The sequence below is a fragment of the Xyrauchen texanus genome, chromosome 37 (genome assembly GCF_025860055.1).
Source record: "Xyrauchen texanus isolate HMW12.3.18 chromosome 37, RBS_HiC_50CHRs, whole genome shotgun sequence".
NCBI lineage: Eukaryota > Metazoa > Chordata > Actinopteri > Cypriniformes > Catostomidae > Xyrauchen > Xyrauchen texanus.
This window is the reverse complement of record NC_068312.1, coordinates 1,047,071-1,072,281: the sequence shown is the minus strand read 5'-3', so window position 1 is coordinate 1,072,281 and position 25,211 is coordinate 1,047,071. Positions and strand designations below refer to the sequence as shown.

The window sequence follows — 25,211 nt, the reverse complement described above, 5'->3', positions numbered from 1 at the left end:
CTTGGTGACTTTTCCTCCATTTGGCCTCTGAACATACAAAAAATTAATTGGGCATAATAATTAAGTCTAAAGGTGCGTACACACTGCCAGCGACTTTGTCGCTGCAGGTCGCCAGTGGCTGGCGGGGAAGTCGCTAGTGGGTGTTCCCACTACTGGTTGCCTAGTAACGTTTATAAATGACATTCACTGATGTCATTCCATTGCTGTTGACAGCGAATCTCTTTTCTTGCCACTAAAAACAAACATTTTGGAGGGAAAAGACTAAATATAAATGGAATCAGTACATAAAATGCTTTATATCAACGATGAATGAGAAACAAGGCGTGCTGTTTGCCATAGCGGCTGTTTATCTGCGGCGAAAATGCAAATGCCGGTCTGTCTGGTTCCATAAAATCCCCGCGATCTCAGATACACCTTTCCACGCAGTATTTTTCTTAAAAAATGTCCTTGTACGTGGGAAGAGACATAGAGAAAATTGCTAACAGCAAGAATTAGCCTTTCATCCATCTTTCCGTTACTGCAGGAGCTGAGAGAGAGAGAAGGATCACGTGAGCTCTCCCGTCGTCTCTCCTATTGGCTGTCGCTTCCGTTAGTCGCTCCAAAGTTGAACTTTTATCAACTTTGTCGCGTCGCTGGACACGCCCACATCTAGCGCCAACGGTCGCGACAGCTCGTGTCGCCGGAAGTCGCTGTGCTCGCTTTGAAAATGAATGGTATTGAGTCGCTGTCGCGCGCGATGTTGCTGGCAGTGTGTACGCACCTTAAGTGGATGTTAAAAAAGTGACACCTTTGGTATTCACGGTTAAAATTGATCGACCATTGAAAATGAATGGGAAAGACCAAAAAATATTTTCAAACACATTTTTTAAAAATCTGTCAAATACAATCAATAAATCAGCCACAAGGCAAAAAAAACACACACCCACTCACAATGACACACACACACACACAAATTAACTGGTGAGACGCTAACACTTTTTAAAAAACAAAATAAATCAGAAATGAAGGGGTGAGACGATAACAAACTCACAATGCAGAACACACACACACACGCACACACACACACAAACATGCACTCGTGTGCGCGCACACACGTACACACACACAGCATCAATAAATTAAGCTCTACAGCCATTTTTTGGTCATTCTTTTCATTCCAAGTCATCTGTTGTTTTCCAGCTGATGACAGTTATCTTGTCACATTTCTGTTTCTTGATGTTCATTTTCTTGACATTATTATACATTTACTTTGAGTTTTTACATTTGTATGTTTGAAATAAATGATTGGTAGAAAAATGCTTATTGTGTGTTTTCTCTTTGTAACATCATGGTCAGGTTTGATTGCTGCATAATGACATTATCTGCAAGAACTGACACTTCAAATCAACTTTTAAATGCTAAACTCTGACAAATAATAGTTTGATAATGTGCAAATATATATCCAAAGGCATATCTTGTAATAAAATATAATATGAGTTTATAATAAGTCATCAGACTAAACAGTATGTGTCTACAGTCATCTGCTGGCTGTTACTGGCATCACATGTTATTCAAGACAAGTTATTTATATTTTGTGCAGCAGTTGGCAGCAATCTGCCTCCAATTTATGTCACATTCTCATATTTTCCTAATGTTTCAGATTATAGAAGTGTTGGTTCCAAAATGTTTTACGCAAATTAATGGTAAAATGTTGAAATCCAAATAACATAAAATCCCAAAAGAAATGCAGAATTGTATTGTTCTTAGTTCAGGGAAGAAAACATGGTATCATTATCATTATCAAAAAAAAAAAGGATTACACATCTGATTCTTCCAATGACCACAAATACCAAGGGGAGGTGCCATTTTCAATACCATAGGAGGGTTATTCAACAAGACTGCCTTCATCAACTGTCTAGACCAACCAGCATTAAACAGCATTCATACTGTTCTAAAGCTGTCCTGTCTTCTCTTGAAGTGACATGTAACATGAATACAGTAACCACAAAATTAATTTCAAAATATCAAAGCGAGTGTCATTTATTTTCAATAAATTTAGACAAGCACACTTGTCAAGCAAAACCTTTGAGAAAAAAAAAAATGTTTGTGAAGTTTGAAATGTTAATACTCGAGGTTTGCAAATGAAGACAAAACATATTGTGGCACTTTGTGGTTGTTAAATGTAAGTGTCTCATGTTCAAAGTGAATGTGCTGAACTCCACCTGTGGTTCCTCTGTAAGGACACCTGTCTCTTGAGAAAAGAAGGAATACTAATTCATGAATAATATTGTAGACTGTATGTTTACAATCAATCTTATGATGAAAAATATCATCTTTATTCTGTCTTTGAAAGCTTGTGATTTAGGATCGTTTTGCTCTTTAATTTGAAAGCTCACTATACACACAGGCTCTGTTTGCTCTGTGTCCCTGTTAAAAGTGTTCGTTCGTTCCACTAGACGGCAGCAAGTACCAGGAAATAGAAATGTTCCTCTATCACTTTCCATCACAATATACAGATGTGAAAAGCAGGATGACGCTCTAATGCAGCTGAACACTCGCCATGTGCTCGTTCATAGACATTCAGTCTATTTTATGATCACACACTGTTTCCTCAAAGATCTCGGCCTCTGAGTGGACTACGAGCTTAAGCTATGAGCAAGACACTTAACTCTAGGTTGCTCTGGGGGGATTGTCCCTGTAATAAGTGCACTATAAGTTGCTTTGGATTAAATATGAATATTCATGTATCCAGATGCTTTTACAGTTTAAATGTCAACTTCTAGTCCCATCTGTGGACCTGCTGGAATGTAGAGTTGAAGAGGTTAAAAGTCATTGCAAGAAGTTGGTTCTGAGAAAAGCTCTTTTGATATTATGCTATTTAATGCAATGACCCTCAGACATTTTTAAGCATGGCTTGAATGTCCAAATACATTTTTGGGGCCACTGTCTAATGCGTTTTTGTGCAAACACAGTAACTCACTTCAATCCAGTTTTCTTTCTCCTCAGCCGTTCTGAAAAAAAAAAAAAGTGTCTCCATTGGAACAATTCTTACACAATCTATAAACTGCATCATGTATAGTGTGTTTTATAGACATATGGCAGTTTACTGTCTACTGTAGTATTCATGGTTATGTTCACCTGGCCTGGAGCTCCAGAGATCGCTGTTTGCCGACGATAGTGAAAGTGTGAGGGGCGTTCTGCTTGAGGTTCTCCTGAACCTTTAACCATGGACAGAATTTGAACACAGTATAACACGGACATAACTTCACACACCAACATGCACACATATGGCTGAAGTCATACCTCCATCCCCGCGATGTCGATTCGCTCTCTGACGCTAAATTTCTGTCCCATCAGCCTCAGCTTGGGCACACAATACAGCACCATATTATTGAACTGTCAAAGACACACACGTATACATGAATAATATACATCAATATCATCTTCATTCTGTAAATTCATTTTCAAATAAATGTATTATGCTTTTGAGGTGTAATAAACGAGTGGATGAAACAAAGCGGCTTTGAGAGACCCTGATAGAATCTGTACGTGATCTCTTAAACACTGATTATAATGAACCATTGGGAATTACATCAAGGTGATATACGTCGATCAGCTCATGAAAACTTTGTAAGATCAAGACAAGAGGCTTAAAGGAATAGTTCACCCTCATGTTGTTCCAAAACCTTTTTTTCTTAGTGGAACACAAATTGAGATATTTTGCATAATGTCCAAACCACTGTTTTCCATTCATTTAAAAGTAGATGGTGACTTGCATTGCCAAGCACCAAAAAAGTAGTCCATACAACTCATGTGCTATATTCCAAGTCTTCTGAAGCCATGTAATTGCTTTTGATAAGCAGGCTGAAATTTGAATAGAAGTGACCATGACAATAACTAAAATTTGTCATATTCACTACTTTTATGATACTCTTACACTGCTTTGTCATTTATACACTTTCCTTGCATGGAAAAGATCAGGCAGTACTGTGGTTCCCAAACGTATTCAATCAAGCCCCCTGAAACATACACTCAGACTCGAGGATGACGTTTGAACCCAAGCAGGTATTTATTGACACACAAACAGAGACAGCTGGTAAGTGATGATGTGACAGTACTGGGTTGAAGTGGTTGAAGTGGTTGAGGAGATGGGCACTGGAGTCACTGGAGAGGAAATATTTGGAGTACAAGAGTCACTTGAGAGGAAGCTTGATGGCATTTAATGCTGGAGAATCAGGTAAGTGAGTCTGTACACAAAGTTGAGACCAGACACAGAATGGAAGGGGAGTGAGGTTTTTATAGAGGAGTTGATTGGAGCCAGGGGTGGGTGATCAGTACTCAGGAGAGTGAGAGGGTTGAGTGAAATTGGTAGGTGGGTCAGAGGGATCCGTGACACCCCCTTTACTAAATATTTAATTTGTTTTACCTTTCATCATTTAAAAAATTAGTTGTAATTTTTGCATAGTCATACAAAAAGCTATTTATTGTCTCTGTAAAAAAGAATACAAAAGATAAAACTAAAGTTGATGTAATTTTGTTCAAATCTAATTGTAACTAATTACTAATAATTCATTTAGAAATAGTAAAAAATGTGCTGCTCATTAAAAACGCTTCTGAAATTTTTTTTTTTTCCTGTATCAAAATTTGTCTTCTGTAGTGGCTGATGGTCATGGTCATCACATGTGTGATAAAGTTTTTTGTTTTTTTTACCTAATTGCAATTAATATTCGAGAAATGCAGAACTAACATGATTTGGGATTGTGCTTCTATAGTAAACAAACATATTTACTAAAGAAGCACCATCCTAAATCATTTGAGTTCTTTCATGGTTTAACAGTTTCATTTGTAATGACACAATCACAAGAAAGAACATAGATGTCTCCTTATTACAGTGGTTAGTTAGATAGTTAATCTTTTTAAAAAAATAAGATTTATTTGTTAAACATAATAGCCTAAACACAGTTAAACACTTAACTTTAATACCACGTCTACAGTTGTAATGAAAAAAGTCTATTACTGTAAAGTTGTGATAAATGTTAGTTAGTGTGTGTTGATGTGGAGATGTGAAAGTCTTGTAATTGATGCTGATGCAGGTGTTTCTCTTTCCCTCATCAGTGCTGTTCAGAATGTCTGAATGTGCTGTAGATGTTTGAAATGGATGAATTGCTCCATAGTGCTTTAAAATAGAAAACTGTCATGTACAATTCAAATGGGTCACGTAAGTTTTGTCGTCTGACAAAATAAGACAGTCATGTGATCTGTTCTGCGCTATCCTGTCAACAGAGCTCACATATCGAGGGAAGCCTGGTTGATGTGCGTGCACCTGTTGCACCTGTACTTGCACCTGTACTTGCACCTGTACTTGCACCTGCACCTGTACTTGCACCTGTACTTGCACCTGTACTTGCACCTGTACTTGCACCTGCACCTGTACTTGCACCTGTACTTGCAACTGCACCTGTACTTGCACCTGCACCTGTACTTGCACCTGCACCTGCACTTGCGCCTATACCTGCACATGTACCTGTACTTGCACCTGCACCTGTACCTATACCTGCACATGTACTTGTACTTTCACTTGCACCTGCACCTATACCTGCACATGTACCTGTACTTTCACCTGCACCTGCACTTGCACCTATACCTGCACATGTACCTGTACTTTCACCTGCACCTGCACCTATACCTGCACATGTACCTGTACTTGCACCTATACCTGCACTTGCACCTATACCTGCACATGTACCTGTACTTTCACCTGCACCTGCACCTGCACCTATACCTGCACATGTACCTGTACTTGCACCTATACCTGCACTTGCACCTATACCTGCACATGTACCTGTACTTTCACCTGCACCTGCACTTGCACCTATACCTGCACATGTACCTGTACTTTCACCTGCACCTGCACTTGCACCTATACCTGCACATGTACCTGTACTTTCACCTGCACTTGCACCTATACCTGCACATGTACCTGTACTTTCACCTGCACCTGCACTTGCACCTATACCTGCACATGTACCTGTACTTTCACCTGCACCTGCACTTGCACCTATACCTGCACATGTACCTGTACTTGCACCTATACCTGCACATGTACCTGTACTTTCACCTGCACCTGCACTTGCACCTATACCTGCACATGTACCTGTATTTGCACCTATACCTGCACATGTACCTGTACTTTCACCTGCACCTGCACTTGCACCTATACCTGCACATGTACCTGTACTTTCACCTGCACCTGCACTTGCACCTATACCTGCACATGTACCTGTACTTTCACCTGCACCTGCACTTGCACCTATACCAGCACATGTACCTGTACTTGCACCTATACCTGCACATGTACCTGTACTTTCACCTGCACTTGCACCTATACCTGCACATGTACCTGTACTTGCACCTATACCTGCACCTGTACCTATACCTGCACATGTATCTGTACTTTCACTTGCACCTGCACCTATACCTGCACATGAACCTGTACTTTCACCTGCACCTGCACTTGCACCTATACCTGCACATGTACCTGTACTTTCACCTGCACCTGCACCTGCACCTATACCTGCACATGTACCTGTACTTGCACCTATACCTGCACTTGCACCTATACCTGCACATGTACCTGTACTTTCACCTGCACCTGCACCTATACCTGCAAATATACCTGTACTTGCACCTATACCTGCACTTGCACCTATACCTGCACATGTACCTGTACTTTCACCTGCACCTGCACTTGCACCTATACCTGCACATGTACCTGTACTTTCACCTGCACCTGCACTTGCACCTATACCTGCACATGTACCTGTACTTGCACCTATACCTGCACATGTACCTGTACTTTCACCTGCACCTGCACTTGCACCTATACCTGCACATGTACCTGTACTTTCACCTGCACCTGCACTTGCACCTATACCTGCACATGTACCTGTACTTGCACCTATACCTGCACATGTACCTGTACTTTCACCTGCACCTGCACTTTCACCTATATCTGCACATGTACCTGTACTTGCACCTGTACCTGCACATGTACCTGTACGTTCACCTGCACCTGCAATTGCACCTATACCTGCACATTTACCTGTACTTGCACCTATACCTGCACATGTACCTGTACTTTCACCTGCACCTGCACTTGCACCTATACCTGCACATGTACCTGTACTTTCACCTGCACCTGCACTTGCACCTATACCTGCACATGTACCTGTACTTTCACCTGCACCTGCACTTGCACCTATACCTGCACATGTACCTGTACTTGCACCTATACCTGCACATGTACCTGTACTTTCACCTGCACCTGCACTTTCACCTATACCTGCACATGTACCTGTACTTGCACCTATACCTGCACATGTACCTGTACGTTCACCTGCACCTGCACTTGCACCTATACCTGCACATGTACCTGTACTTGCACCTATACCTGCACATGTACCTGTACTTTCACCTGCACCTGCACTTGCACCTATACCTGCACATGTACCTGTACTTTCTCCTGCACCTGCACTTGCACCTATACCTGCACATGTACCTGTACTTTCACCTGCACCTGCACTTGCACCTATACCTGCACATGTACCTGTACTTGCACCTATACCTGAACATGTACCTGTACTTTCACCTGCACCTGCACTTGCACCTATACCTGCACATGTACCTGTACTTGCACCTATACCTGCACATGTACCTGTACTTTCACCTGCACCTGCACTTGCACCTATACCTGCACATGTACCTGTACTTGCACCTATACCTGCACATGTACCTGTACTTTCACCTGCACCTGCACCTGCACTTGCACCTATACCTGCACATGTACCTGTACTTGCACCTATACCTGCACATGTACCTGTACTTTCACCTGCACCTGCACTTGCACCTATACCTGCACATGTACCTGTACTTTCACCTGCACCTGCACTTGCACCTATACCTGCACATGTACCTGTACTTGCACCTATACCTGCACATGTACCTGTACTTTCACCTGCACCTGCACTTGCACCTATACCTGCACATGTACCTGTACTTTCACCTGCACCTGCACTTGCACCTATACCTGCACATGTACCTGTACTTGCACCTATACCTGCACATGTACCTGTACTTTCACCTGCACCTGCACTTTCACCTATATCTGCACATGTACCTGTACTTGCACCTGTACCTGCACATGTACCTGTACGTTCACCTGCACCTGCAATTGCACCTATACCTGCACATTTACCTGTACTTGCACCTATACCTGCACATGTACCTGTACTTTCACCTGCACCTGCACTTGCACCTATACCTGCACATGTACCTGTACTTTCACCTGCACCTGCACTTGCACCTATACCTGCACATGTACCTGTACTTTCACCTGCACCTGCACTTGCACCTATACCTGCACATGTACCTGTACTTGCACCTATACCTGCACATGTACCTGTACGTTCACCTGCACCTGCACTTGCACCTATACCTGCACATGTACCTGTACTTGCACCTATACCTGCACATGTACCTGTACTTTCACCTGCACCTGCACTTGCACCTATACCTGCACATGTACCTGTACTTTCTCCTGCACCTGCACTTGCACCTATACCTGCACATGTACCTGTACTTTCACCTGCACCTGCACTTGCACCTATACCTGCACATGTACCTGTGCTTGCACCTATACCTGCACATGTACCTGTACTTTCACCTGCACCTGCACTTGCACCTATACCTGCACATGTACCTGTACTTGCACCTATACCTGCACATGTACCTGTACATTCACCTGCACCTGCACTTGCACCTATACCTGCACATGTACCTGTACTTGCACCTATACCTGCACATGTACCTGTACTTTCACCTGCACCTGCACCTGCACTTGCACCTATACCTGCACATGTACCTGTACTTCCTGCACCTATACCTGCACATGTACCTGTACTTTCACCTGCACCTGCACTTGCACCTATACCTGCACATGTACCTGTACTTTCACCTGCACCTGCACTTGCACCTATACCTGCACATGTACCTGTACTTGCACCTATACCTGCACATGTACCTGTACTTTCACCTGCACCTGCACTTGCACCTATACCTGCACATGTACCTGTACTTTCACCTGCACCTGCACTTGCACCTATACCTGCACATGTACCTGTACTTTCACCTGCACCCGTTCCAGGGAAACAATAAGATAGTGTGTTTTATGCATGATTCTCGATGGATCACACAACACCCAAGCAAAACCAGGTTTTAAGCATCCTGTGCTCATCACATTCCTGATGAGCAGCATTTTTAGCGCTTATAAAACGGCAAAAGCAAGATGAATTTGAACATCATATAATTTGCTTCGGAAAATTTTCCAATGCAGGAAAAACCCTGTTCTCACAAAAGCAGAGGATTTAACAGTGGATTTAATACTTTAAAATGTACAACAATAAAACAAACTGGCATGGCAGCCATCTCTCTTGTCTGAGAGTCTCTGACCTCTACATACTCAAGAGTCCAGCTGAAATATAGCAATCTATTGCACAACTGACACTCAGTCTTGAAGACTGCACTGTTCCATTTGGGCCAGATTTCAGGATTTACAGTGAATAAGGACTTAAACATTGATCTGTTTCTCAGCCAAAGCAATCGTATCGCTTCAGAAGACATGGATTTAACCACTCCACTCCAGTCATAGGAATTTACTTTATGTGGACTTCTTGGAGCTTTGAAGTGTTGGACCCCATTGACTTGCATTGTATGGACATAAACAAATCTCATTTCCTTTCAAATATCCTCGTTTGTGTTCCGCACGAATCCGTAGATAAATTAATAAGAGATGGCATGAGGGTGAGTAAATGGTGACATTATTTTCATTTTTAACTGATAAACTCCTGACTGATAAAAGTCTTAAATGAATAAATGGTATTCGCACCACATAGAGGTATCGTTCCTGAGCAGTGCCGTTCTTCGCAGACATTTTCTTGATGTGTCCTTCCTTAATGAGTTCATTAGCTGGATTAACAATGTCCTCCTCTCCACCTAACCTCTCATACACCTCCAACAACTTGTGCATCTTCTCCTGCACACACACACACACACACACACACACACACACACACACATGTTTTAATCAGCATTTTCTCTCACAAACTAGTGAAATGAGAAGAAAAACTGTGATTGGACATATGAAACAGACGGATAGTGAAGTGAGAGTGATATCGAGCACTTTCACCCAGGGGAGCATTCTCAACACAGGCAGGAAATGAAAACAGTATATCCTGTCTGTCAGACAGAAGTAGAATCAGACACAGAAGGAGGAGGGGAATTAGGAGAGACAAAATATCACTCAAACCATTTTCCTGATGGCAGCGTTGGAGTGGTTTGCAGCAGTGGAGATCAACTCCAGAGCATCTGAAAGACACAAGAAGAGTTCAAACATCAGAATTTCAGCAGTCTGCATCTTCAGGCAGGACAACAACATAGGCTATACATCACTTTACAGTCATTTATATAAAGGATCAGACCCTGAAATCTGATTAGATGAGCCATGTTCAAAGATGCTGTAAAATAGCACATATACACGCACAATGATATGGGAATAAAACAAATGATAAACATACACATGCGTCACTCTTCTGCCAAAATAAATAATGCAATATCGTTTAATCTGAATAGATTTGCTTTATTATATATAAGCTTGATTGACAGCTGTAATTAATTGATATGATTATGGGTTTGCCTAATAAACTTCTCTTTAAAAGTAAACGTGTCTTAATTAGAGCATTTCTATTGACTATGTGATTGCAGTTTATATTATGGCAGGTGGAAGTATAGAGTGACATCACACATAGACACCACATGTGTGTTTTTAGCATGTTGTGAACCAGAGTACGTGAGCGGAGCAGAAACGGAGAGGTGTGATTTTGTGTGGAGAGAGGAACGACTGAACAATTGTGTAAACACTCGTTTTCTCCATGCATTTATTACTTTAGTGCAATGATGCCCAACAAAACAACAAAGGTTGACAAAGTATGAAAGCTGTCAGACTTTCATGAACTCACAGCATGAAACTCTTCAGGGAAAACAATTCACCATCCGATGCATCCTCAATATTCATCCTGATCAAGAACACATCCGGGTAATTTTATGCATTCTCTGTACTTGCGTTCTTGAATATTGGAATTGAACTTCTTCGGCAGCGGATGATGATGTTGGACGAGTCCACGAGTCCTTGACTCTTAGTATTGTGCCTTCATTTTTCATTTAATACATCGTCTTCACAGATATATGTGATATTCAAAAGCATAATGACATAACTATACAGTGGAGTGGTAGAGCGGTGTTTCTCTTATTGGTGAGCAAGAAATAAACAATCCTGAGTGGTCAACTCAAATACTCTGTTTTGAACTCACTCTGAGCATCTTTCCGGTCCGGAGCGCTGTCCTGCAGTTTCTTCAAGTAATCTTTCAGGAGGAGCTCATAACGGGGAATACGCTGCACTGGCTCCAACATATGATGCTGCAACGTCAAGTTACCACACACATCCTGCTTCTGTACACACACACACACACACACACACACACACACACACACACACACACACACACACACACACAGGTTTTCAGAGAGCAGTTTTGATACAAATGATCGGTTCCAAAAGGAAGGCACCATTAAAGGAATATTCCAGGTTTAATAAAAGTTGAGCTCAATCAACAGCATCGTAAAATTGATTACCACAAAAAAGTATTTCGACTCGTCCCTTCTTTGAAAAAAGTAAAGATCTTTGTTCCAGACAATGGAAGTCAATGGGGTCCATTTTTGAAGGTTTAAAGGAAGAAATGTGAAGCTTATAATTTTATCACAGTAAAATCATGTTAACACACATATTGTTTATGTCTTGTGAGTATTTTATTGTTTACAGATTAAACCCCATTGACTTCCATTGGAAGTGTCTCACTGGATCACATATTTGTGCTTTTATTAAAGAAAAGGAGGAACGAGTCGAAATAATTTTTTTTGGTAATCAACATAATGTCACAAATGCTGTATATTGGGATGAACTTGTACTGAACCCGGAATATTCCTTTAATTATGTTGCTCCTAAGATATCTAATTTTGGACAAATTTTAAGATAGCATTGTATGTACCCCAGTGACGTGCGGTGATGTCTTAAAGAGGCTAGGCACTGAGTTATGAAACCCAGATTACCTGATTTATTGTTTAAGCTAATAATACGTAATAACAGTGAACGTTACGCACAAGCGCGGCATATCAAGAAATGTACAAATCAGGATGTATATCGTGTACTCTCTCTCTCTCTCTCTCTCTCTCTCTCTCTCTCTCTCTCTCACGCACACACACACACACACAAGCGCGTAAACTGTGAACGTTACGCATTTATCAGATCCTTCAAAATCTCTCGGTTTTCCTTTACCTTTTCATTGTGGTAGGTTATATTCAGCTTCCTTTGCTCGTCAACTGCAAGGTCGATCCGAGATTTTCCAAAGGTTTTCTGTGTAATTTGACACTGGATGTGAGCTGACGACTTTTCATGCTTGGTTAAAGCTGCGGGCAGGTTGTTCAAATCACAATATCCCGCTGAATTCCAAACAGTCTGACTAGTTGAAAAAAGCAGGCAGGGATAGCAGTACAGCTGCTGATTGTTAGCACAGCCACATAGCCAATCTTTTCTTACATACCAATCAGTTTGAAATGATCGGATAATTTTTGGGCCCTTTTGCTGTACTAGTCCATCTAAGGCTGGCGTAGACCTCCCTCTTGCAATTAACTCATATTTGGAATTAAAATCGAGCTTGAAAAAATTTCTTAATTCTGTGATGACGGCCGGTGCTGTCATTTTGATTTTGAATTTGGCGGGGATTAGGCATGTACGCTAGCTGTGGAGTAATGACGTTAGCTACGCAAATGTCCAGGAATATCTCGATTTTAATTGGTCCATGTCTGATACATAACGGAGATGATTATGGGCATAACATATTTACGTCAAAAGGCACAGCAGATTTGTGCATTTTGCCGTACATGTTAAAGAATACAGGATCGAAGTGTGCATGCGCAACATGGGTTTTCCGCTTGTCGTCTGCAATGAATGGACCGTAAAAGCACTGCTTATTCTACCATTTGTTTTTATATTGTAAAAATACAAATACAAGTTTATTATTTAATAAACATTTTATTTTTGAATTTTGGCAGGGTAGGCAGTGCCTAGTTTGCCTACCCAGACCGCACGTCAGTGATGTACACTTTTCTGGGTAGGTGATCCCAGAATGTACCATGATGATCTTGGTGGAAAAATAAATCCAAGACAGGGAACAAAGAACTAGAGCAAAATGAGTTTAAATCTGACTATTGTTGGCAGGAGACAGACAGGTAGCTCACTAAGTTTTGGAACAGACTCAAAGTTACAGTGTAATACACAGGAAGTGATATCCTCTGTAGTGTGTAGTGCACAGGCTCTGACCTGGATGTTTTGTACGACACTTTTGAAGTGAGTGGAGCGCTGCATCCATGTGTTCACCAGCTCCATAGCCCGGTCAAAGTTCTTCACATACTCGCCGTACATCTTCAGAAATGGGGCTAATTTCTGCAGGATGTCCCCAATGCGAGGATTATAGCTCCTGACACACACACACACACACTTTTTTATTTAATGCCTGGGACAATAGCCAGCTATGGTTATTTTTTAATCACTCTTTGAAATGTAATTTGTATATAAAGTGAGATGCATAGGGAGTTTTGATTCTGATGGTATGAGTTCATAAGTTTTGATGACAGATTTCAGATTTCTTGCACCAGAGAAGGCAAATCATTTTCCACATTCACATGCAGTAATTTCCACATGCGACCTAGAGTCCTGTATTTTTAATTGTTGCATGATTTTTTAACAAATGAGCTCAAGGTTTCTGACAGTAGCAAATGTGACCGTGCAATTGCACAGATACTTCCCTGCAATGCTTGAAGTTGCCGTACCTGCATTGATGTGCAATTCCTGAAACATGCTCTTATAAAGTGTCCTGCTCCCATGACACCATACTTGTACAGATCACACAGTGATCAGAGAAGTAGTAAAGATGGCATTCAATACCCAGATGAGTGGTCTGATACATGGATGTGCGGTTGTTACTCAAAAATATCAGACCGCTAGATGGTGCCATTGACCAATCAGAATCCAGTATTCCAGAGAGCCGTAATATAACATGCTTGGTATAAGGTAGTTGTTTTAGAATGCTAATTGTGTTAAATACACATAACGTCTAGGTTACTGTTGTAACATACGGGTATAAAGGGAGTCAATCATGCCTCTGTTCATTCAGGTTCGGCCATTGCATTGTATCGGCATTGCAGAGCCGGTTCAGCGTCGTGGCCCCCCCGGGCCAACGTCTTGTTGCCTCCATGTGGGAAAATACACACAGAGGGATTAATCCACAAGGGCCCATCCTGTGGAGCACCTATTCCAGTACAGGGTAATAATAAGGTGCCCTGTCCAGTGGCACTGTAGGCTTTGGCGGTGAGCACTACAGGCCTTGGAGGGGAGCACCGGGCGATCCCGCCAGATGGCGGTGTTCTCGGGACATAAGTGGATCGCAACCGCTCTGTCCTGGGCAAGCATGTCGGCCATCTGGGCGTCAGCCTCAGACTGGGCGTGCCGACCAGAAGGCGGCGGCCCAGTTCAGTCTTCCGCGACAGACGCCGGAACGCTCTCCGATGCAGCACCGAACTCATCATCCAGCTCAGGGGGCTCGAGGGAGTAAACAGACTGGCCGTGAGGCGAGCCGCTCTCCTCCAGCTCGGACTGAAGTCATCGAGTGTGACGGGGGCGGGTTGTTCGTGGGGATCAACCTGGCGAAACCTAGACCGCTGCCATCCCCAAACCGCATCCACCGCCAGCCAGGTCATCCTCAATCCTGTGGGAAGAAGGAGCGAAGCGGGGGGGCGGCTAGAGTGGCATTCCTCTTTAAGAAGGAAAGCTGCGACCGTAACAAATCCACAAATGCTGCAAATGTGATTGCGGCCCAGACACATGAGGCAGCGCATGTCACCACCAGGAGCGGAGAGAAATTGACTGCATCCAGGAACTACACAGGGGCGGAAGCGCATCTTTATAAAGACGCGTCCTGAAAAGGACGTTCAACGGCAACTGTGTATTGCTCTTTTAGAGAAATAAACTCTCATAGAAAAATATTCTCTTTTAGTAGCACTGTCAAAACTGCACTACCATTCAGAAGGAGAAAGCTGCTGATATACGCCGTAGATCCAACAGCATAAGCTCTGCAGAGGTGAGTGGAACAGTAAGGGATCTCAGCTCACTGATCACACAACCGCTCGGCTCTGAAGAAGAAATCTGAATGAACAGAGGCATGATTCCCTCCCTTTACATCTGTATGTCCGGGGGAGGGGCATGCAAATTCTGTCTGCCAAATTCTCATTGGCCTTTTCTCAAGTTCAGGTGTAAACGAGGCCTTCAATAAAGTCCCCTAGTGTCGCTTCAGCCGACACAACTTCGACGTGAGCGACAGATGGGGAACCTTAAAATACCTTGTGTTAATGTTATAAATTCATTAGATGTTTAATGTTTGGAGGGATTCGCAATAGTAAAAATTGCCCTTGTAATATATTGAATTAGGCTGACCCTTACGAATATGAACCACAATCTACATGACCATGGTTAATGTTAATAAGGGTTAAGCAAATAGTGACAATGTTAAATTGAACATAAATGTATACTTAATACACAAATATAAAAAATATTTTATATTACTGAATCAAAAATATAGTGATTAACAGGTTTGATGAACTGGTTCATTTGCATAAACTGTCTGAAAGAATTGATTCACTTAAATGATTCCTTTTTCCCAGTGTTACATGAGAGAGAGAGGACGGTTCAGGTGAGTGTGTTTGATTCACTCGACTCCACTGATGCATTCACAATATAATGTAACAAATGAAGCATTTTGTGACGTTACAGCATTACTCACTGGAAAATGAAGCTTGTTCCTGTAAAAGTGACACTATTGTGAAATTACTGGTCTAATGTCACACTATTGAAAGATTAAGTTAGTAGCATCACTTGTTTTAATGAACTCCAAGACATTAGAAGTATATGGTCTAGTACTGGTACTTTTTATGCAAGCATAAACATTTATATAATTATTTCACACATGCACTGGACAAGAGATACGAAATATAGCAAAATATAAAGACAGGACGACAAAAAGTTGTGTATGTGTGTCTCACCATTCCTGTGTGATGCGTGTGTGTAGTTCAGGCAGAAGGAACTGATGGTGAAAGCGGTGAATGCAGGAAATGTTGGAGAAGATTCCTGTGATGACATCAGCAGGGATCCCTGCCTCTGTCAGACGAGCACAAAACACCTGCACACACACACACACACACATACACACACACACACACACACACACCCACACACACACATACACACACACGCACACACACACACATACACACACACACATGTTGTGTTTCCATGTTTTATGGGGACTTTCCATAGACATAATGGTTTTTATACTGTACAAACTTTATATTCTATCCCCTAAACCTAACCCTACCCCTAAACCTAACCCTCACAGAAAACCTTCTGCATTTTTACATTTTCAAAAAACATCATTTAGTATGATTTATAAGCTGTTTTCCTCATGGGGACCGATAAAATGTCCCCACAAGGTCAAACATTTCAGGTTTTACTATCCTTATGGGGACATTTGGTCCCCACAAAGTGATAAATACACGCTCACACGCACACACGCACACATGCACACACGCACACACACACACACACATGTTGGTCTACCTATCATTATGAGGACTTTCCATAGACATAATGACTTTTATACTGTATAAACTATAGATTCTATCCCCTAAACCTAACCCTCACAGAAAACCTTCTGCATTTTTACATTTTCAATAAAACATTGTTTAGTATGATTTTTAAGCGATTTGAATTATGGGGACACTAGAAATGTCCTCATAAATCACATTTATAGCATAATAACCTTGTAATTACTAATTTGTAACTTACAAAATTGTCCTCGTAAATCACAAAAACACACACACACACACTCACACTCACAGATTGACTAAAGGAACAGTTTGAACTAAGAAACCATGAACCAAAGTCTGGAGAGGAAACAGACTGAGGAGGAAGTGTAAAGACAAGTGTGTGAGCTGTAATTCATCATGATGAAAGAGAAACTCAAATAACTGAGAATCTGTCAAATAGAGTTCAGGATAAATTGGGGAAAATTGGATGTGTGTTTTGTTACCTGGTCCAGCAGATTGAGTCGTTTGACATAAGCTTCTTCTGTTTGAAGCAACTCTTTAGCGATATTCAACAACTTCTGAGAGTCACACTGCAAACCCTGAGAGAGAGAGAGAGAGAGAGAGAGAGCGAGAGAGAGCGAGAGAGTTATAAATATGTTTTACATATTCCTTAACTAATTTATATTCTTCTGCCAAATATTTTTTTTAATTTTTATGGATTTCTTGCAGAAGGGTTTTTTGGTATTGCCTTGGGATAAACAGCAATATTTTATTCTTAGATCCTATGAAATTGCTAAACATTAGGGTTTGTACTCTTAAGACTTTTGGACTAAAATGAACAAACACAGAATTTTAGAACAGCATTTCACATGTTGACATATTGATTCTATCTGAAACATGGTGTAAAATGGATGTCTCCACCCAATGCCCCGCAGGTTACTGTGAACACATTGTACCCACCTGGAAACTGGCAGAAGCTCTGGAGGTTTAATTATATATGGATAAAAATGATTGAACCCTTTTATAACACCACTGTATCAAGCCATAAACCACATATGGTTAAAATTAGACAGAATCTTTGGAATCCTGGATAAAGATCTGTATTTATGTGCAATTTACTTACCACCATACAAATCTCCATATTACATTGATCAAATTTAAATTCTATTGAAAGAGAAATTAGTCAATATCAAACTCAGGGAAAAATGTTACTATGTGGAGATTTGAATGATCTACATTAATAACTCAGGAGATAAGCATCTGTTCACTCAAATACCCCAAGATCTCTTCATTACTCGTGCTACAAGAAGTCATCAAGAAACAAAACTCAACAGAAATGGAAAGGATGAACTGCAACTCTGTCAAAGCCTAGATCTTTCTATTCTCAATGGCAGAATCAAAGGAGATTCTTGTGGATGTGTTGCTTACAGTTCAGATCTGAGGAATAGTGTAGTAGATTATGCCATAACAAATATAAGCCCCTCCTACTTCAAAGCTCAATCAACATTTTCTGACCACAATCAGATCAATATTTTCATTAAACAAATCAGAAGCCCAAAATAAAAAGCCAACTGATCTGTATAAACTTCAATCATACAAAAGGACTCATAGTACTGCTGATACATATATTAAAGCATTCAATTCAAATGAAATAGTCATAAAATAGAACACCTAATAACTCAACATATGCTAACAGTCAAAGAGTTGATTTGGCTATCAAACCCATTTATGACATTTTGGGAAATACAGCAAGAAAAGCAAAGTTAAGGGAAACAAAATCAAATGAGTACAAAAGAGACCCTAAACAAAACCTTCTGAAAAATGTTTCAATTGTAAATCAATTAGGGAAGAACTACGACTGATTTCCAACCCAAAACAGAAAAATCCAGACAACAAGGAGTTCCGTTTAGAATGCTCAAAACTTCTTAATACAAAAAGACACTGAGACAGAAAAAACAGGAATACTACAACCAGACTCTAAAAAACACTTAAAACACGGTTTAGGCACTACAACGCAACATGAACTAGCTGGCAACATGACAAGATGGCAACATTTGGAAAGATTACCTCTATACCCATCAAACTAGTTATTTAAATCACCCTAATCAAACACAAATCCTTGAAAAGATGAATACTCTTGTGTAATGAATAAAAATAAACGAGAATCCACTAGATTATCCAATATCCCAACAAGAATTAATCAAAAAACTGAAATCCTTTAAATCCAATAAATCCTGCAGTCCTGACCACATCAGAAATGAGATGCTTAAAAACAGCTCTGCTATATTACAGAATGCATTGCTGAAACTCTTGAACATGATTGTGATGTCGGTGTGTTCCCTGATGTGTGGCTGATCTCTCCAGTATTTAAAAGTGGAGACAAAACAGATCCCGATAACTACAGGGCAATCTGTGTAACCAGTAAAAGGATTCTGTTCCACTGTCAACTCACAACTTTTCATGAGTTTGTTTCCTGAACATCGAACCACTGACCATATATCTACACTAAACACATTCATTTACAAACATGTACACCAAAAGAAAGAGGGCAAAATATTTGCATGCTTTGTAGACTTCAAGAAGGCTTTTGACTCCATTTGACATAAAGGTTTATTATATAAAACGATTCAAGGTATATGACATCATTAAAAATAAGAACACCCAAAATAAATGTGCAGTAAAAATTGGTCAGAAAAGAACAACTTCCCAACTTCAAGGGGTAAGACAAGGCTGCTGCCACAGCCCGACTTTATTTAACATTTATATTAATGAATTAGCAGACCTGCTGGACTGATCCGCCAGTCCAGGACTAGAACTACAGGACACGGAAGTCAAATATTTACTGTATGCAGATGATCTATTCATTTGATCTGAAACACCAGACTGTCTTAAAAACAATCTAGACATCCAAAATCAATTTTGCCAAGACTGGGGCCTAGAAATCAACATCCAAATTTTGTTTTCTTTAGATGATACCAAACTTCAACACCTCAGAATATACTTAAATTGGACTTGTCTTAACCCCCTTTGGAAATTGAATTCAGCTATTAAAACATTAATTACAAAAGCCCACAGAGCAATGCAAGCTTTAAAAATGAAATTATTCAAATGAAACATTCCAATCAGAATTTGGACAAAGACCTTTGATAGTGTCATACTCCCCATTGCTTTATATGGAAGTGAAGTCTGGTTTCCATTCAGTAATACAGCCATAATGCACGGGACAAGCATCCTATAGAAGGTCTACATGCAGAATTCTGTAGATGTGTCCTTCATGTCCACAGAAAGACACCCAATAACGCATGTAGAGCAGAACTAGGCCGTCTACCTCTCAACTAAAATATTAAAAAAGAATGTTCAAGTTTTGGATTCACTTAAACTCTAATTCTAAAGATCCTCTTCATTATAAAGCACTGAAAACACAAAGTCCTCTCTGTCTATTAGTGTCACAACTCACAAACAAAGCACCCAAAATCAACTCAAAACAGCTAATAAGAATGAATCTCCAAACCGATATATACATGAACATTGGAGGGAACAAACAAAAACACAAAGTCACTTACAACATTACCTTCAACTCAACAGAGGGTATAGACTTGCTCAATATCTGTTCTTGATCAGAAATAACAAATATTAACCAAATACAGACTAAGTGACCACCAACTGGCCATTGAAATAGGAAAGCTTAAAAAGACATGGCAAACTAAAGAAGATCGAACATGTGTCCATTGTACATCAGGTAAAGTAGAGACTATGAATAATACTCACACCTCAGAGATTCATTATATATTGAATTACAGCAACTTATCTCAGAGTTTCTCTTGGTGAAGGACCATCTTCACCCTTAGTGGCCGATCACATTAACAAATGAACACACATCCAGCACCTGTTTTTTGTTGTAATGCTCTGGCAATATGTACTAACTGTATGTCATGCCAATAAAGCAATTTGAATTTGAGAGAGAGAGAGAGAGAGAGAGAGAGAGAGAGAGAGAGAGAGAGAGAGCGACTTGGTTGAGAATCATACATTCTTATTTCTGGTAAAAAGAAATCACAATGCCATCACTTCAAATCACATGCTACAACATTCAGGATATGTTTTTAGCTGCTTCTGGAGAAAAAAAATCAAGAACCCTGATTTTGAAAATATGATCATGGAGTCAGTTAGAGTCTTATACTGCCTTTATGTGCTATCGGAAATGTCCTACTGCCCAATACTAAAGTCGTAATTACGAATAGTCACGTTCAAGTGCTTTGTAGTCGAAAATAACAGGAAAAACAAAGAACTCCAGGTTTGTTCTAGCATGTTTCTTGGGGAAATCTGGATAAACCTGCAGAAAGAAGCAGCTAAATGCTGAAGGGGGAACTGGCCCCCACAGTGAGTCTGGTTTCTCCCAAGATTATTTTTCTCCATTTTCTCCATTAATTTATCATGGCTTTCCTACAGTAACCATATTTGAACCTTGATATTTGTGGTAAAATCATAATAATGATACAGAAATATGTAAACTATGGTAATAAAAATGTGGGGCAGTGGTGGCTCAGTGGTGGCTCAGTGGTTGAGGCTCAGGGTTACTGACCAGATGGTTGGGGGTTCAAGCCCCAGCACCACCAAGATGCCACTGTTGGGCCCTTGAGCAAGGCACCTAACTCCAGGCACTTGTTCTGGGGGGATTGTCCCTGTAATAAGTGCACTGTAAGTCGCTTTGGATAAAAGCGTCTGCCAAATGCGTAAATGTAAAAATAGTAATTTTGTGGTTATTATGGTTTTTCAAAAAATACAATGTATTTAAGTTAATAAAAATTGTTTAACAAGTATGAAAGAACGGGTTGATAGGAACATTGTGTTATGTGTATATTTATATAAGTTTGTATATATAGATGTTCTGTAGAAATTAAGCAGTTAAAGCAAATGCTAAATTAAATTACTACAGTATTACTATAGAAAAATTATTTCTGCCAAAATCTATCTCCAATATTACTTTAGTAAAACCCAAATAAACACAACACACTAATAAACACAACAGTATGGTTTTTATTATCAAGGTTAAAATATGGTTACTGTAGTAAAATCATGATACATTTATTGCGAGTGAAGGCAAAACTATTTAAAAAAAATACAAATCCCAGCATAGATCTGGGCCACTTTCACATGTGAAATTAAATCAGATTAAATGAGATTTTTTAAATATGTCTTCGGTGTGATTTTTACATGAATCTACTTCAACATTCATCATTTACATCCTTGATTTCCAGCGTATATCTGTACATCTGTTATATTTATAAACTTTTAAGTGTGAGCAGATCGAGGCACAAATATATGCAAGTTATGCAATGCACACTGGCGCCATGTAAAGGGGAGTGCTAGTGGCTCACTAAAGGTGGTGCAATCAGCCTCCTTCTCTCCCCCCAACATGAAATATAACCAGGCTTTTGACCTAAAATTTCAAAACCATAACACCATTTATCAAAAAGCACACCCATTTCCCTAAACTATAAGCACTATTCCCCTTTATATGAGTCAGATTTGTTGAACTGTCACTGCAAAACTCTACACACAAATCCCTTAATTTCTCATGCCTACACCATGTGCTCATTTAGAAAACTCTAGCATTCAATATTGTTCACTCAAGTTTGCACAGCTTGAGCACAGTTAGCACACAAGTACCCAGGTGGATACACTAAGAGTCAAAATTGATCACACACCAATCATAAACTTCAATAGATAGATAAAAGGGCCCGAGTCAATTCATTCAGTTTTGGAACAATGGATCCACAGAGACACCAGAGAGGAGGAGACGAAAGAGCAGGAGGTGGAGTAATGAGAGGAGGAGGAGGTGGAGGAGGAGGAATAGGAAGAGGAAGGGCTAGGAGACAAGCAGTCTCGGATGAAATTCGTGCCACTCTTGTCGACTATGTCCTTGTCCATGGTATGACTATGAGGGATTCTGGGACAGAATAATGTTTTTGTTGTTGTTTGGTGTATAGTATTGTACAGTACATTAAGGAATAAAAATTTGCAAATGTATCCATTTGTTGTGTCTTTTGTTGTGTTCATCATCTGAAAAGCAACATAACTGTGGCAGGGCATGGGGGTTAGTATTGTAGTATTGTTTTGAGTTTATCTCACCAGTGTATAAGACGGTGTTGTAGTGTGTTTGTCATGTCTGAGGGCAAAGTTGGGTTTGGTTTAGAGTGGAGAGCTTCATTTTGACCTGAAAATAGGACGTTTGGGGAATTGGGTGAGAAGTTATGGATTTGTGTTTAGAGTTTCGAGAAAAGGAGGAATCATTTCAAGAAATGTGCAAGCATTGTTCAATACTGAAGCAACACACTCAGTGAAACAGAAGTCTAAACTGTGAATCGTTTTCATTTCACACTTTTGTCGTTCATACTCCACAGCCTGCTAACACACTGCTTCAAAACAGATAAAAACACATTCAAAACAGAATGATGGCACATTTCAAGCATTTCTGCAGTAATACTTTGAAATATAGAAAACCTTAGCAGAAAATGAAATAATAATCTTTCCAAGCTAATTGCAATTTCAACTGAAAGCCTACCCAGGTGTCCTGCTTTAGTCTCATTACCATGTTTTAGTAAAAGGGGATAGCATGGATCAGATTTTGGTTTGGAAATATGGACCAAAGAAGAAAGGTTGGTGAGGAAAGAGGAGAGGTACAGAGAGGGAGAGTGTGTGGAGGATAAAGAAGAATTGAGCGGTGATCTCTGATGCGATAAGGGCACAATTATTGAGCATGTTGTAAATCATGTTCTCTTTTGAGAAGGGCTGGTCAAAGGGTGCAACCAAATCTGCACCGTTCAACAGTTGCATAAATGGTACATATTTGCAGTGTCATCTTTTGGCGATATCTGAACTACATATTACAGTACAATACAATATCTCTACATTTTAATGTACTGACATTTTCAAACCTATTACAATACAGTCATTCTTGTGTTTTAGGATCCAAAGTTTGCCTCAGAGAGGAGGGAGAGGCAGAATCTTTTCAGATGTGCAGGAAATTGCCAATGTTGACATGGTAATTGCCAACAATGCAATAAAACTGCGGGAAATTTGGGACAGAGTTCTGGCAGACAATTTTTGACTTTTGGAAATGTGAATACCGTATGGTCAGCACAACGACAATTGCCAGAGTCCTAGAGACTAAGGATGAAGCAAATGTACACTATACCCTTTGAGAGAAACAGTGAACCTGTAAAAGAACTGTGGTATCAGTATGTGCAGGTAACATGTTTGTTCAGTCACCAAACAGGGTACATACACACTTATGCATAATGTACATGACTGTAAAACTGTCTGTAATTTAGAGGGTAATGGAGATGGAAGCAGCCGAACTCCACATACTTTTATCTTTGTGGATGAAGCTGGATTCAATCTGGCAAAAACACACAGCAGGGGAAGAAATGTGATTGGACAGAGAGCAACCGTGAATGTCCCTAGACAGGAGCTAACATCGCGATGTGGGCAGCACTGTCCAATGATGGTGTGCTGTTACACAAACCACTCATTGGCCCCTACAATACAGAGAGGCTTATTTCTATTCTGGATGACCTGCATAATGGACCTGTGCCAGCAGAGGAGAGAAGGCAAGGGGCATCAAGCTCTCCTACCTTCATTGATGTGTGGGATAATGTGGCTGTCTGTCTTTCTTTCTTTCTTATAATGCAAGTGAACGGGTGCCAGCACTTTGACGGTCCAAAAGTCACATTTAGGCAGCATAAAAGTAATCCACATGACTCCAGTCGATCAATGAATGTCTTCTGAAGCAGATTGATACATTTGTGTAAAAAAACACATTTATAATTAAAACTTTATTAACTTTAAAAAGTGCTTCCTGCCAGCAGTTGACGCATCACGTAGCTGCGAGAGTTCAGACATTTACAGGGGCGAAAATGTCATCAAAATGTTGGGGGGGGACAATAAACGTAACAATTCTCAAGAGCAATTTTTGAAGGGGACACCAATAATACAGGCAAAATTGTACTTGCAAGGATACTTGTATTATTTTATTTCTTAAACAATTATTTTAAGAATATATTATTATATTAATTACAATAGACAGAATTTTATGATATTTTAGGGGGGGACAACCCTCAGATGGGGGGGGGGTCCTGACCCCCCCGCGATTTCCGCCTATGGACATTTAGAAAAGCATCAGAGCCCTGGACGGAAGTGCCGATTTAAAGTTAAAAACATTTTAATTATCGACTTGTTTCTTACATAAACCTATCGATTCACTTCAGAAGACATTCATTGATCGACTGGAGTCATGTGGATTACTTTTATGCTGCCTAAATATGACTTTTGGACCGTCAAAGTGCTGGCACCCGTTCACTTGCATTATAAGGACCTGACCGAGCTCTATATTCTTCTTGAAATCTTCACTTATGTTCTGCTAAAGA

General features: G+C 40.3%; 1 protein-coding gene across 6 annotated transcripts in view; it reads right to left on the bottom strand.

Moving 5' to 3' along the window:
• The window catches only part of LOC127630689 (FYVE, RhoGEF and PH domain-containing protein 3-like), a 69,148-nt gene that overhangs the window by 8,658 nt on the left and 35,279 nt on the right, over positions 1–25,211 (bottom strand). For all 6 annotated transcript variants that reach the window (XM_052108344.1, XM_052108348.1, XM_052108347.1 and 3 more), the window contains 9 exons: positions 17,289–17,384; positions 16,243–16,379; positions 13,469–13,625; positions 11,403–11,541; positions 10,343–10,401; positions 9,923–10,069; positions 3,283–3,375; positions 3,118–3,197; positions 2,960–2,990 (listed from right to left, as the gene is read on the bottom strand). In XM_052108344.1, coding sequence (XP_051964304.1) covers positions 2,960–2,990; positions 3,118–3,197; positions 3,283–3,375; positions 9,923–10,069; positions 10,343–10,401; positions 11,403–11,541; positions 13,469–13,625; positions 16,243–16,379; positions 17,289–17,384 — 939 coding nt within the window. The remainder of the gene's footprint in view (positions 1–2,959; positions 2,991–3,117; positions 3,198–3,282; positions 3,376–9,922; positions 10,070–10,342; positions 10,402–11,402; positions 11,542–13,468; positions 13,626–16,242; positions 16,380–17,288; positions 17,385–25,211) is intronic.